Consider the following 13,998-nt stretch of genomic DNA (forward strand, 5'->3'; position numbering starts at 1 on the left):
AACAGCCCACACAAGTGATTGAAGCGATTGAAATTCTGGCAGTAATTTCCATGTATCTATTACGGTGCAGTTCTTGCTTGACAGATAAAGGGTTTTAAGGACAGATGTTGTCTTAAAAATCCACTATTCTGATTATAAAAATAAATAAACTGGTCATACTCTATTGGTAACCAGCCTTAGTTAGTGGGTGATAACTCATTAGATGGTCACTTCAGGCTCCTAAACACCTACACGGGAAAGACCATAATGTCTAACATCAAGGCAAAGCAATGGGTGATGTGGTTACATTCAACTCTCCAATTACAGTCTGTGGTGGCCACATTCGTACCACTTTGGTATAAAACATACCATGTTTTCACAAATCACAATTTTAACTCAGAGCAGTTTATATTTACATAAAATCTGTTATAACAGAAATTGCATATCAGAGTACTTAGTCAGGGGATTTGGAAACCGATCATTTTGGGAAGTCATCTGAGATTACAAGTGACTTCTAGCTATGAGATGTCAGAGCAGAACCGTTTGTTTATACTACCACAGCTATTCTGAAAATCATGGAGCACTGATTCAACTCCTTATAATGAGACCTGCAAAGAAATCACTCTCAAAATAGGAGAATGAAAAGTTTAAAAAAAATAAAAAAAAATAAAACTTTACTTTCTGATTAACCAGTTGGCCGGTTTTCTGGATGAGTATATCAACAATAAACATTATATTGGTATCATTTCTGCTATTGATTTGAACTGGCAAAAATAAATGAATAGATCAAAACAACAATTACGTATAACTGTAATATGCAGCTCACACCTCAGACAACGGACCAAAAACGTGTCACAAACAGCAGAGACAGCTTGAATAGGGCACGAAACTAAAGCCTTGTGTCTAGATGTGCTAGTGGTAATGGCTTTTTCAACCGTCTTCAGTTTCTCTGTGCTCTGGGAGAAATGTGTAGTTCCAGTTTTCAAATCCACTGCCTCCTCTCATCAATTCAATAGCTTTCAATCATTAGGGATCATTTACTGTCATTTACTGAGTCAGTGGGAGCGGACGCTAGAGCAGGGCGATATGGCCAAAAATATTTATCACGATATATATTTGAAAATTTGCGATAACGATATAACCGACGATATAATTGATGCGAGACAAAATACAACTCCACAACATTACTAGTGCAAAAAGACAACCTTCCATTTATTTTCACTTAAACAAGAAGCTGGTTTTTATGTACATTAAAGCTTTATAAAAATGTAACAGTGCAAATGCAAATTCCTTGCTGAAAGTTTAACCAAAAGGCATTTCCAGTAGAAATGGGCTGACATATCCTGAGCATAACCATGTATAATATCCACTGAAGTTAAAAAGAGGTGCTTTGCAACATTAAACTGCAGTGTGCAGTACGTATTTTTCGGACCATAAGGTGCACGGGATTATAAGGCACATTAAGCGAAACAAAGCAGTCAGATAAATCAAACTTTATTAAACTCATTCTTCTTGCTTCCTCCACTTCTGTACCATTGATTCATTAATGTTGAATTCTCTGGCAGCTGCTCTATTCCCATGTTGCAGTATATTAATGACTAACCTCGTATTGTGGATGGATTATCTCAGTTGTTCTCCTGGCTGAAGTTTGGTCCTTTTACAGCATCCTGCCATGCGATTACATTTGTTTCTGACCACCGAGAACACTCACGTTAACTTTTATCGAGTGGAAAAAAGGTTAGCTTGTTTATATTATGCTAACATAGCTGTGTCGCTAGCGGTCACGTAGCACATCATTATATACCAGCTAGCCCAACTTCAGTAACCCTACAAACGTCACTGCTGTTTAGTTTCCTGTCTTCATTTATGTTGGAAGTGATAGCAGAACTGTACGTTTGATTTTTTTCAGAAATCTCTCAGTCAGAACATGCTATATCATGCTTAGGTAACTAGCGAAACTAGCGAGCTAACTTCCGCTAGCTTCCTGCTAACGTCTAACTCTGTTAAATGTAATAACTTTTGTTTTCATGGATGCCTGGAAGTTAAACTTCATAGTTACACCTGGTAAAGCAGCAATGCTGATCGTTTTATTAAAGATGAAAGAATTTAGACAGTTTTTAACTCTAAGTGATGCTGCAGTGTTGTTTGACCTGAAAAATACGGAGTTTAGGACCCAGATTACTCCCAGATTTAAGAGCATCTTAGTCCGACAAATATGACAATAACAACGGCCGCTTGCATGTTCTGCAAAAAAAATGTGCTTTGTCGTGTATCTGACGGACAAACACCAAACCAGTTCCACATCACGGAAGTTGCACCATTTTTACAAACCAATTCTGGTTCATCTGTTTCACTCAACAATCGGCCATGTGCGTATGAAAACAAAGGCACTGCGCATGCGCGTTTTACTCCCATTCTATCGCGATATTTCATTTTCCTATCGTTGCCTAACATTATACCGGTATTACCGTGAACGGTATAATATGGCCCAGCCCTAGCGGACGCTACTCCCACAGACCACAAAAACAGTTGCTGATGTGTAGAACTAACTTTAGACATGGTAACACAACTAATAGCAACACCGATCTCATGAAAACACCTCTTATCTTTAGGTGCTGTGACTCATGAGGTGTTGGACAGCAGTTGAGCAAACAGGCGTCTACATGAATATAGGAACAACTTCACTGCAAGGCACACGTCCCTCAGGGACTTTTAAATCTGTCCTTCACGCAGACCAGGTTACAAGGGACAGAAATTATGTACAAATAAATAAACAATTATAAAATATAGACATATTTTACAATTTCAGTGTTTATCAGCCCCTTTCTCAGTTCTTGTGTCTAATTATATCACTTGAAGAACAGGTAGCACAACGGATTTGCTAATCAAAGAGAGACAAACACTACGCTGTTCCAAAGAAAACAAGATGGAGATGAGAATAATCCACAAAAATCGACAGATGAGAAGCAGCAGGGCTGTGCATCAGGCAGCATGTGGTTAAGTTCTTCACATGTTTGGCTAGAGACCAAATACTTGATGAAGGAGCAGCAGTTAATACAGTGACATGGACATAGCTATGAAATGACTTGAATGCCACTTGTGCTTTATTTATCACCAACAGATGTAAAAGTAAAACTTATGAGTCACATTAGTGCCTCATCTCTAGATACACCGATTCACTGTTTGCAAAACCATCAGCGATGAAAGTTGGAATCAGTGCTTCCCTGCTATGTTTCTGTACTTAAAGTGTGTGTGTATGTGTGGCGTCTTACAGCAGTGGGGGTGTTGGGTGCCGTGCGTCTGCGTAAGGACAGGCGTTGCTGGCTGCGCAGAGAAAACCTGCGGAAGGACTCCCTGCTGCGGGAGGCCAGGGAGCGCAGGGAGTTGGTTCTCTTGAAGTCCCCAGTATCGTCCTCTCCCCTGCCTCCCCTCTCCGCCGAGGTGGACAAAAAGCTGAGTGCCCCGTGAAGGGAGCGACGCACATTTCCCACCCATCCTGACACCTGAGATTGAGCTACTGACAGCTTGCCCCCGAGATACTCCATCACAACCAACCAACGAGGGGACCTGCTGTGTCTGAACGGAGCCCGTGAGCTAAGCTGGGACTCTTGTTGTTGCAGCAGGAGGGAATCATTAGAGTCTAGTTATGCTGGAGAGGTGGCAGTCCAGGGATGGTGGCCTATGTATTCAGTGACGCATGTTGCAGGGTCAGTACTGCAGCAGTGTATAAGGTGACAGAGAAAATGACAGAGCTCAGCAGGCTTAATGTAATGATGCTGCTGCTTACAGCACTGTAGCACAGATGATGTCTGAATGTTACAGGAGAGAAAATCTACCCAGTTTCTTTACTCAGTGTCCTTTCTGCAGTGCAGTCCCACTTTAGATGTCAGCACTCTTGTTTCAAGGCTCCAGGCTGTCGGCATTAAGTGGATTGTGAAGCTTTCTAATGTCTATTTCGATGCTTACAAGATATGTCTGCTGTGATATTCCTAGCACAACACCCAAGTGGGCATATAAAGGTTAGGAAAGGTCACCACTTAATATAAGTTTTACTGAAACACTGCTATACTGTCTTCCAACAGGTTCTCTAGCTTAAAGAACACAAATCACTACTAAAAATAATCAAGTACAAAAACAATGAGCACTAATGATAAAATCACCTCAATATACTCTGTTTGGCCAAACGTTCACTTATCTCAGTGCTCTGCGAGACCTCTGCCAATTCACCGGGTGAGAGCTTCTCTGTCCTCATGTGAGCCTAAATTATAGCCGACCTGACGCACACTCTCGCAGCTGGTGTTGAGCTTTTTCTCCCGAAACATGGCTCTGATTAAAAGTTGTTAAATCCACCCACCCTTCCAACAAGGCTACATCTTCATACTGCACACAACTATTGTATCTTCCGGCAAAAAGCTGCAAGCAGAAATGGTGCAGGGCAGCTGGTGGCAAAAAGAAAGCTGCTGTAGTCATTCGTATTCCATGAGGAAAACCAGAGGGCAACCAATGCACCGCCGCAAAGAGGAAACTGAAGAGAGAGCTGTGGTAGAGAGGTCAGATCCAGAGAAAGGAATTTTTTTTTTCTTCCCTCCCCTCGCCTTTTTCTGCAGGTATGGGCAGGTAGGAGAAAATGCGTCAGCCAAGCTGCTCTCTATAGTGAGTGTTACAGGACTCACCGTCAAGGAGAAACTGGGTGGAGAGAGGGAGTGTGGGACAGAGCCAAAGACAGCGAGACAGAGAGCAAGAGCGAGGCAAAGAGAGGGAATGGGAGGTCCGTGATTCAGAACAGAGGGGGGAGAAGGGAGGGTGATATATGTTCTGCGGTGCTCTGTCGCTCCAGCTTGATTCAGCTGCAGGAAACATAAGTGGAGTGACACAGCCAGGACAGCAAGCATGCAGACAACATGTAGAAGGAAAGAAAAAATAGAGACGAGGTTGAGTGTGTGAGCAGAGAGAGAAAGCTGCAGAGAAAGTAAGGTTTGTGATACAATCAGACAGGAATGAGGACAAGTGTATGTATTACATTAAGAGAAAGCTATCAGTAGATAAATTGGACGGGCACAAAAGAGACAAGACAAAAGACAGGTGTGGCTCCAGGCAAGTGGGATTGCACTGTATGCACATCAACCAGTTTGTCTGCGCAACGTGGCCAAAACCACCAATCACAACAGGCAACTCAGTGTTTGTTTAAATCTCACCCAGAGTCGGAGTCATGCAAACACCACAACAGACAAGGAAAGAATAACACTTCCTGACACATGCTGCTCACTTCAGCCACCTTCTGCCAGTGAACTTGTACCTTAAATAAAGACATAGTGGGCCACTCTGACACACTTCAGAGACTTAACCTGGGAGCAAACTGAGGCAGAGGGGTTCCTAAAATCTGGATCTCTGTCCACATGTGCCCCCTACAGGTAATCTGATTAACAATTCTTTGAAGTGCTCTGCTAAAGATTTCAATAGCATAGAAACTCTCACATACCTTTCCCTTCCAATTTACTGCCACACACGAGTATTTCAACAAAAAAAACCTTTAACCTTCTATCTCCTTTAATACTTTATTAATATTTAGTCCTCACACCTTAATTACCATATCTTCAAAATTACATGTACACCTAAGGAAAATACTCAATACTGAGTACCATTTTCATTTTATCATTAGCTGTAGCCACTACCTGCTACCTAATGATAACAAGTGGCTAATCAAGCTGCTAACCCTTGATTAGCTGCTTGATAACAAGTGGCTAATCAAGTGTGGCTTAAGTAGAAGTACAGCTACTTCTACTAATAGTGTTAAAAATACTCTGGTGAAAGCACCAATTCAACTTTACTTAAGTAAGAGTGAAAAAGTACAAGCTCTGAAATATATTCGGTGTAAAAAGTAGCTCGCTTGTATTGTTTACAAGGCTTCTATGTATTATTTTTCCCTCTATTTATGTTCAAATCACTTTAATGTCGTGAGGACATGCAGTGACTTTCCCCTAAAGTAATGAGCCTGTTTTGAAAGTGTAAGGAGTAGAAAGTCAAAAGTTAAGGATTAAAAAGCAAAACGTTTTCAGAAAAATAACAGACAACTTTTTTCAAGTACACATAGAGTCCTAAAAAATTCTACTTAAGTACTGTAACAAAGTATTTGCACTTTGTTATTTTCCACAATGCTAATAGTTAAGTTGTTTAAATATTAATAGTCAATATTCTCTTAATATTTAAGTAAAATTATAATATTTATAGTTTTTATCTATTTCTCCAAGATAAAGTATTACATTAAGTATTTTGGTGATACCAGCAAATTTATAATGAAAAGCACACAATTTTAATATTTGAAGCTTCCTTGATTGATATTATTCAGACTATTAGTTTTAAAAGAAAGATTTAAAGACAAGGAAGTGATACAATAAAACATGAAACATCTAACAATCAACATATTATTGATGTCTTTTTGACCAAATATTCCTCATCGTAGTACTGAAAACGATCTGCTAGGAAGTGACTCATCTCTTCCCCTCTTCTGACCTCATCGGTCTTTACTCAGCCAGGAACCCAACCAGCAACAACAGGAAGAAGGTGAAATAGGATGCGGCTAATGTACATACAGTCTACTGTATATGATATGAACCAAGAGTTCCTACAGCCCTATACGAGAAGACGCGCACGGCTGATGGAGACACATTCAACATGAGTGGTGCTGTCACTTACCCAGAGGCAGTAAGGAGTGAGACAACATGACCACATGTACAACACAGCTCTCTGCCCGGTGCCCATCTCCGCTCTGCTGCACTCACCAGCCTCAGACCCTCACACTTAAACCAGTGATGTCACCACCCTACTATTACTTCATGTCTCTGAGTCTATGGTGAATACAATTTGAGGAAAGTAGTCATTTCAGATGTCCAGCAACGCCCACATATTTGGCTTTAAACACTATCTGTGATATTTTACATATGCTAAACATCTTAACTAGATTTAAGAATCTGCCTATGGGTTTTTTTATCATTACTAAATACTTTTTTTTTTTTAAGTCATGCTCCTGCATATAAGCCTTAGTATTTGTGTTAATGATGCTCTGCTCATATTCTGATGCTGAATGTTGACATGTTGAATTCTTGCTACCTTGAATAAAATATCACTACTGAGTAGAAATATTGAATTTATTAACAAACAGAAAAAATGATCCAGAACTGAGCAATTGTGTAATTTTATCATTATCATTTCTTACTTTTGAGTAAGAAGAAAATGACAGAGCTTTTGATTTGATGCCGTTTTGTCTAAAGTGAAATTAAACTGGATGACAGTGAGTTTTAGAGCCAATAATGATGAATACATTGTTAGCTGGAGCCTTATTCCAGTGTAATATTCCGTTTTATTACTTTTGGAAAGCTTTATTTTTACACCAATTCACTGACAAAATGAGCAGCGACAGATGGCAAATATTCTCATTATTAGTTAGAAATCTGTATTAACACAAGCAGCAGGTTTGTGTAGTGTCTGTGGCCTACTGACAGAGACAAATGCATTTAGACTGTACGATTTTTTAGAACTATTTTTAACAATTTAAAAATCTAATCTAATTCAGCGGTTCTTCTACTATGTGTAAAGTTGTCTGAGCTAAAATGTAAATCTGTGCACTTTTTTATTTACATAGGGTCATTTGAAAAGCTTTTTTTTCAAACAAGCACTGGAAATGGCAACAAGGAGTAATTCAGATACCCAGAACACTTGACTCTTGCAAACTAAAACACAACCACTAGATGGTGGTAATGACCTTGACCTTTGTGGTGACTTAATCTGATCTCCCTGTGTAATGTTAAGGCACAACAGACTGTACTTCAACCTGAGCCTACAATTACAGTGTCAGTGACAAAGCGCAACCTGAACCCAACCCTGTATCGTTAATAAACACTGTCCACCCTTAAATGTAATAATAATATGAGTGTGCATGTAATTTGTAGAGTCGATAACATGCAGACACATTTGTTTACATGTTTAAAAAATATAAAACCGGAATAACCACCTTGAAGTTGCTTCCACCAACCAGTCAAGCAGCAGCTTACATTGATGTCTGTCCACATTTCACCGCCAATCTTTTGAAATCAAAACATTTTGTCTTACTAGACATTTTTGTTAAATTTAGCATACAAATTAGGCAAAATTTCTAGAGTTATGGCCAAAAAGGTGTTTTATGAGGTCAAAGAGACCTTTGATCACCAAAAATCCCAATAAGTGCATCCCTGAAACTAAAAAAAATCTTTTGTTTTTGAACAAATCCCATCAAGTCTTCCAAGAAATATCAACTACATATATAGACAGCATTATCACTCCCAGCAAAAGCTATTCCATTCACAGTGGTATAAAAACAGAGGTGAACTACAAGTTTATAACCAAATATAACTTCTAACCAATCAAAATCAAGTAGCAAGGTTACACAAATACCTGCAGAACACATAATCATTACATGCCATTTCACTTCACAGGTTTCTCTGAGCCCTGCTGTCAGGTTTCTGATAAATCAGCAGTGAAAATCTTTACTTAATCATTTGTCTGATCCAAACCTGACGTACAGGCCTGAGAAGGTGTTTGAGCACCACTTCCCTAGAATGTAATGTGGGATGGGCAGAGGTGAGTCTAGGACGTCCATGCTTTCAACATTAGTCACTAGCTCTTTACTATGTGAGGCCAGCAGCATTTTCATGTCAAGTGAGCAAGCTGCATTCCAATACAGTCTTCAGTGCATGAGGCACCGCATACTACGCTCTCTGTTTCCACAGAGCTGAGTGAAAACAGTCATTTGTAATAAAATGGTGCAGAAAATGAGCAGCAGCCTGACTCACCCTGCTCTGCAGGTCCTGCTCTCTGTGGGCGCTGCGACTCCTCATCCTGGAAGGGCTTCCATCCACGGCACTACCTGCAGGAACCGATCGTCGTGACACACTCCGAGACCGCAATCTGTTCAACTCCTGAGCAGCATAGAGGACCCAAAGTGAACACCGCGATCCAACTGCATCACCTCATAACAGTAAAAAGCTGCTCATTGTCATGCTGGAAGCTGGACAGAATAAAGTGAACTTCAGTCCACTCACGTTTAAACACTGCTTAGGTGTCAGTTTGTTACTTTCTTGTGAAGTGTGACTGTAATTTGGCCACGTTTTTGTAAGGAGTGTGGCTAACTGGAACTAACAACAAATTGATTTTTGTTTCTAAAACCAAAACATGTTATGGTTTATAATGTAATAATTAGCATGCATGGCCATGTCTACATCATTATGATCTAGACATGGCCTGAGGAATCAGCTTTTTTGCTTTAACCCATTCTTGTGAACACAGTATCTCAGGAGCACCTAAAATATGGGACTCAAGAAATGCAAGTGATAATAATTCAGTGGTGAAAGGTTAAATGTTGCCCCCACAGTCACAAATACCTTTTGTCACAAACACCTAATGCGTTTAACTTTAATTACTTCAAAGTCTTCACTACATGTATTATACGAGTCTGAACAGACACAGATACACTGCAATCTAACTGGATGCAAGAGGCATCTTACTACATTATAGTTGTAAATACTTTATATCAAATCTAAGTACTCCTTAGATATCTTGCAGACATGAGGATAATACTAAGGAATCATGAAAGAGAAGCAGCAGTGCTGAATCAATATTCCTTTTTTCACTTGAATTTCATTTGCATTTTTCTTGATGGTGACACAGCCTGTTGTAGTTATTAAGAAGCAAGAATTAGACTAATTTAGCCACTACGTCACTTAGCTCGACTACAATATGGCAACTCAGCTGGAGCCTCTTTTCTCCAACCAATTTAATCAGGGAATGATGGCACACAAATTAATGCACGCTAAAAATAAAACAATATTAAAAAGAATTTTGCGTATGCTTTTGCTTTCAGAACTTGGTGAGCTTTTAAAATGACAGGGTGAAGAATATATGATACCACCTACATCATGAGAAGCTATATTTATGTTTTAGATGGTTTGTACGTCTACAAGAACAGATTGTTCTGTAAGATATCACAAAATGACCTGTATTTTCACAAGACTGCATGTCTCTGTGTGATAATCTGACTCCATCTGCACTGACAAACTAAGAAAATGACAACCTGATTTCTACAATAATCACAAAATAAAGTGTGGTAGAAAGGGGGGCGGGTAGTTCATTGGCACCTCTGGAACTGATCAATTGATTTATGTCACTCACCTTGGACCCCTGTGATCTCCTCTGGCCCTGTGCTTCTCCCCTGATCTTCTGTGGCTGTAGCTCTCTGGGCAACCAGATCTGCTCTGCAGGAGTGATGGTGGGGAGTCCACCTGGGGAGTTCACACTTTTAACCTCTGAACCAGGAAAAGGGCCCAAAGGGGGTGGCTCATCCAGGAAAGCAGACCAAGGCCTTTGTTGAGTTGGGATGCGTTCCCCATGATCAAGAAGGAGCTGTTCTGGACTGTGTTTGTTGGCGTGTTTTCTAGATTCAGCCTTAGGCTGGTCCACAGACATCTCAACTGACCGCAGCTCCCAGGGGTCCTGAGGAGGCGTCGTCCATACTGGGTTTGAGAAACCTACTGAAGTCTGTGATGGTATCTTCCAGCTAACGTCACTTTCAGATGTAGGCTGTAATTTACCCCCAAAGTCAGCATTTAGTCCCTGCATTCCCAATGAAGGAAACAAGTCATTATTAGAGGAGAGCTGAGCTTGAGATGTAAAGGAGTCTATGTCAAGAATGTTAGGCTTGTAAGGCTCCTTCCAGCGGGTTGCAGCATCGCTGCGCTGAGAAGTAGACTTAGACACTGGTTCATTTCTGAGCACAGAGTCCAGATCAAGAATTTTGGGTTTCAGACGTGATGGCTCCAAGTTTAGCCTCTCTTGCTCCTCTTTTTTCTGCTTCTCTTTTAGTCGCTGTCTCTCTGCTTCTTGTTGCTTGGCTATGACTCGCATCCGTTCTGCTTCCTCCCTTTCCATCTTTTCCCTCAGTCTGTGTTTCTCAAACTCCGCAATTTGTTGTCTTTCCCTCGCTGCCTGCTTTTGCTTTTCAAATTCCAGGAGCTGTAATCTCTCAAGCTCTTTAAGTCTCTCTACATCCTCCTTCCTCTTCCTTTCCTTCTCCAGTTCCTGTTGTCTCAGCTTCTGGGTTTCTAATTCCTGTCTCTCAATGTCTAGTTGCCTCTGTTTCTCAAGCTCCTGAAATTGTTGTCTTTCCCTCGCTGCCTGCTTTTGCTTTTCAAATTCCAAGAGCTGTAATCTCTCAAGCTCTTTAAGTCTCTCTACATCCTCCTTCCTCTTCCTTTCCTTCTCCAGTTCCTGTTGTCTCAGCTTCTGGTTTTCTAATTTCTGTCGCTCAATGTCTAGTTGCCTCAGTTTTTCAAGCTCCTGAAGTTGTTGTCTCTCCCTCTCTGCCTGTTTTTGTTTTTCAAATTCCAGGAGCTGTAATCTTTCCAGCTCTTTAAGTCTCTCTACATCCTCCTTCCTTTCCTTCTCCAGTTCCTGTTGTCTCAGCTTCTGGTTTTCTAATTTCTGTCGCTCAATGTCTAGTTGCCTCAGTTTTTCAAGCTCCTGAAGTTGTTGTCTCTCCCTCTCTGCCTGTTTTTGTTTTTCAAACTCCAGGAGCTGTAATCTTTCCAGCTCTTTAAGTCTCTCTACATCCTCCTTCCTTTCCTTCTCCAGTTCCTGTTGTCTCAGCTTCTGGTTTTCTAATTTCTGTCGCTCAATGTCTAGTTGCCTCAGTTTTTCGAGCTCCTGAAGTTGTTGTCTCTCCCTCTCTGCCTGTTTTTGTTTTTCAAACTCCAAGAGCTGTAATCTTTCCAGCTCTTTGAGTCTCTCTACATCCTCCTTCCTCTTCCTTTCCTTCTCCAGTTCCTGTTGCTCATTGTCTAGCTGTCTCTGTATCTCCCTTTCTAAATCTTGTTGTCGCCGTTTCTCCAGCTCCCTCTGTATCTCTTTCTGACGCTCCTTCTCCATCTCCTTTTCTCTTTCCCGCTCTTTTTCAAGCTCTTTTATTCTTAACATTTCTTGCTCTAATGCGATCTGTCTCATCTTGTCTGCCTCTTCTTTTTCCTTTTTTTCTTTTAGCTGCTGCATTTCCTTTTCTTTCTGCTTCTGTCTTTGAAGCTCTAAGAGCTGCAGTCGCTCTAACTGTTTTAGCCGCTCTTCCTCCTTTTGTTTTTGCTGTTCCTTTTCACGCTGTCTCTCCTTTTGTCTCTCTAGTTCTTGCCTTTTTTCTTTCTCAAGTTTCCTTTGCTTCTCTCTTTCAAGTCTCTGTTTCTCCTCTAATTCTTGTGCTTTCTCAAGCGCAATCTGTTTCTGCCTTTCCAGGACACGTTGTTTCTCCTCAAATTCTTGTTTCTCCTTTTCAAATGACTTACGTCTTTGCCTTTCAAATTCTCTTTGCATCTCCCACTCTTTCATTCGTGTAAATTCTAAATGTGCTTGTTTCTCCATTTCCAGCTGTGTCTGTTTTTCACCTTCAATTTCTTTTATCTTAGTCCTGTGCCTTTCTTTCTCCTTCCTTTGCTCCCTTTTCTTTTCAGCTTCTAGCCTTTCCTCTTTACTCTGTCCATCTGAGGCTAAACTGCTCTCCCTGGGTGACTTGTGGCTTCTTATCATCAAATCTTTAACTTGCTCTTGCGATGGAGTTGTTTTTCCAAAAGGATCATCGTTTAAAGACGGGCTCCCCCTTACTGGAAGACTCTTCCCTTGAGGGCCACTAAGGAGAGAAATCCCTAAGAAGTCATCAAAGGGGCTAGTCATGTCCCCAGTGTTTGTCCCTGCACCCCCAAGAGAAACTGGCTCCTGTATTTGTCCGGTTAAAGCAAAGTAGGTTGCCTTGGGTTTTGCCATTTCGTCTGCCTGCAGCATCTTCAAGCGTTTAGGTGCTGCAGACACTTCTTCCTGTTCTGCCACTCTTTGTCTCTCCTTGTCTTTATCTAAAGCCACTTGTCCTTCCCTTTGTGATTCCTTTAGCATCCCTGTCTCCATATCTACGTCTTGGTCGAGACCTGTAGTGGTCCACTTCTGTAAGGCTCCTATCCTCAGATATCGTGGCTGTGTTTGAGGCATCAAAGGTGCCAAAGGTGGCTGTTCTTGTGCAGGACTGGTCCATTCTGGAAGAGGCCTGCTCCCTTCTGAGCGTCTGGAACGGAGGGTCATGGCTTTATCCTCCCACTGAGCTGATGGGACGCTCACACTCACTGCCCGACTCTTTTCGACAGCCTGCACTGTGTCAAAGGCATGTAATACGGGTTGAAAACATGATGGCGATAAAGGCTGGCTGTAGTTAGCGGTGACTGAAGCCCCGTTATATTCAGTAACTGTTCTATCGAATGGAGACGTGCTGCTGAGCAAATCCTTGGCCGTGTCAACAGATGAGCCATCATCCATCAACACCACGCTGTGCCTCTCCACGACATTATCAAACAAGGATGCTCGCACCGTTTGGACTCCACTGCCTGCACCAATTTCCTTGGAAACAGCAACAAACGTCTGTCCTGCTTCAGGCCCTTCAGGCGTGGAGACCTTTTTGAGCTGCTCTTGGGAATCTTTTAAATCCAAAAATGTCTTCTGGTCACTGGGAGTGATAGCTGATTCTTCAGCCTGGGAAAATTAAGAGATATACTGAGAATTCTTAAGTTCATGCTCACAACTTACTGCCTAGTTATGGAACTGATAAGCTATTACAGAATTTCTTTCAGCTGGAATCTTCTGAAGGAACTAAAAGCTTTTTTAAAAAGTTATGAATTTAGGTACCATTTACTGCTATAAAACCATAAGCCAGAATAAATGGGACTTGGCAATGGAACATTCAACAGTACAGCACACAGAGGAGTTCAAGAGAACAATTGGCAGGGCACAAACAGCATCCTCTTCTACGTAGGGCTCATTGGGTGTGGTGCAGAGGTGGTAATCAAAGTCTCTCAGCATTGACCTTTCCTATTTGATCTCTTCTTTGTGTGTTTCATAACTGGCAGTCACTGGGGATGTTTAATGTATCAGCAGTATTAGGTTTCACAGCTTTGCATGTCTATGGCA

General features: G+C 41.2%; 1 protein-coding gene across 1 annotated transcript in view; it reads right to left on the bottom strand.

Moving 5' to 3' along the window:
* LOC146620708 (uncharacterized) overlaps positions 1-13,998 on the bottom strand; it is a 30,780-nt gene that overhangs the window by 10,772 nt on the left and 6,010 nt on the right. The window contains exons 5-7 of the mRNA XM_085367050.1: positions 12,016-13,563; positions 10,180-11,652; positions 8,805-8,930 (exon numbers count right to left, since the gene is read on the bottom strand). Of these exons, the coding sequence (XP_085223176.1) occupies positions 8,805-8,930; positions 10,180-11,652; positions 12,016-13,563 (3,147 nt within the window). The remainder of the gene's footprint in view (positions 1-8,804; positions 8,931-10,179; positions 11,653-12,015; positions 13,564-13,998) is intronic.

This window comes from Diplotaxodon limnothrissa, linkage group LG12, assembly GCF_057381915.1.
Source record: "Diplotaxodon limnothrissa isolate DT_005_m linkage group LG12, D_limnothrissa_male_GT1.1, whole genome shotgun sequence".
In the NCBI taxonomy this organism is placed as follows: Eukaryota; Metazoa; Chordata; class Actinopteri; order Cichliformes; family Cichlidae; genus Diplotaxodon; species Diplotaxodon limnothrissa.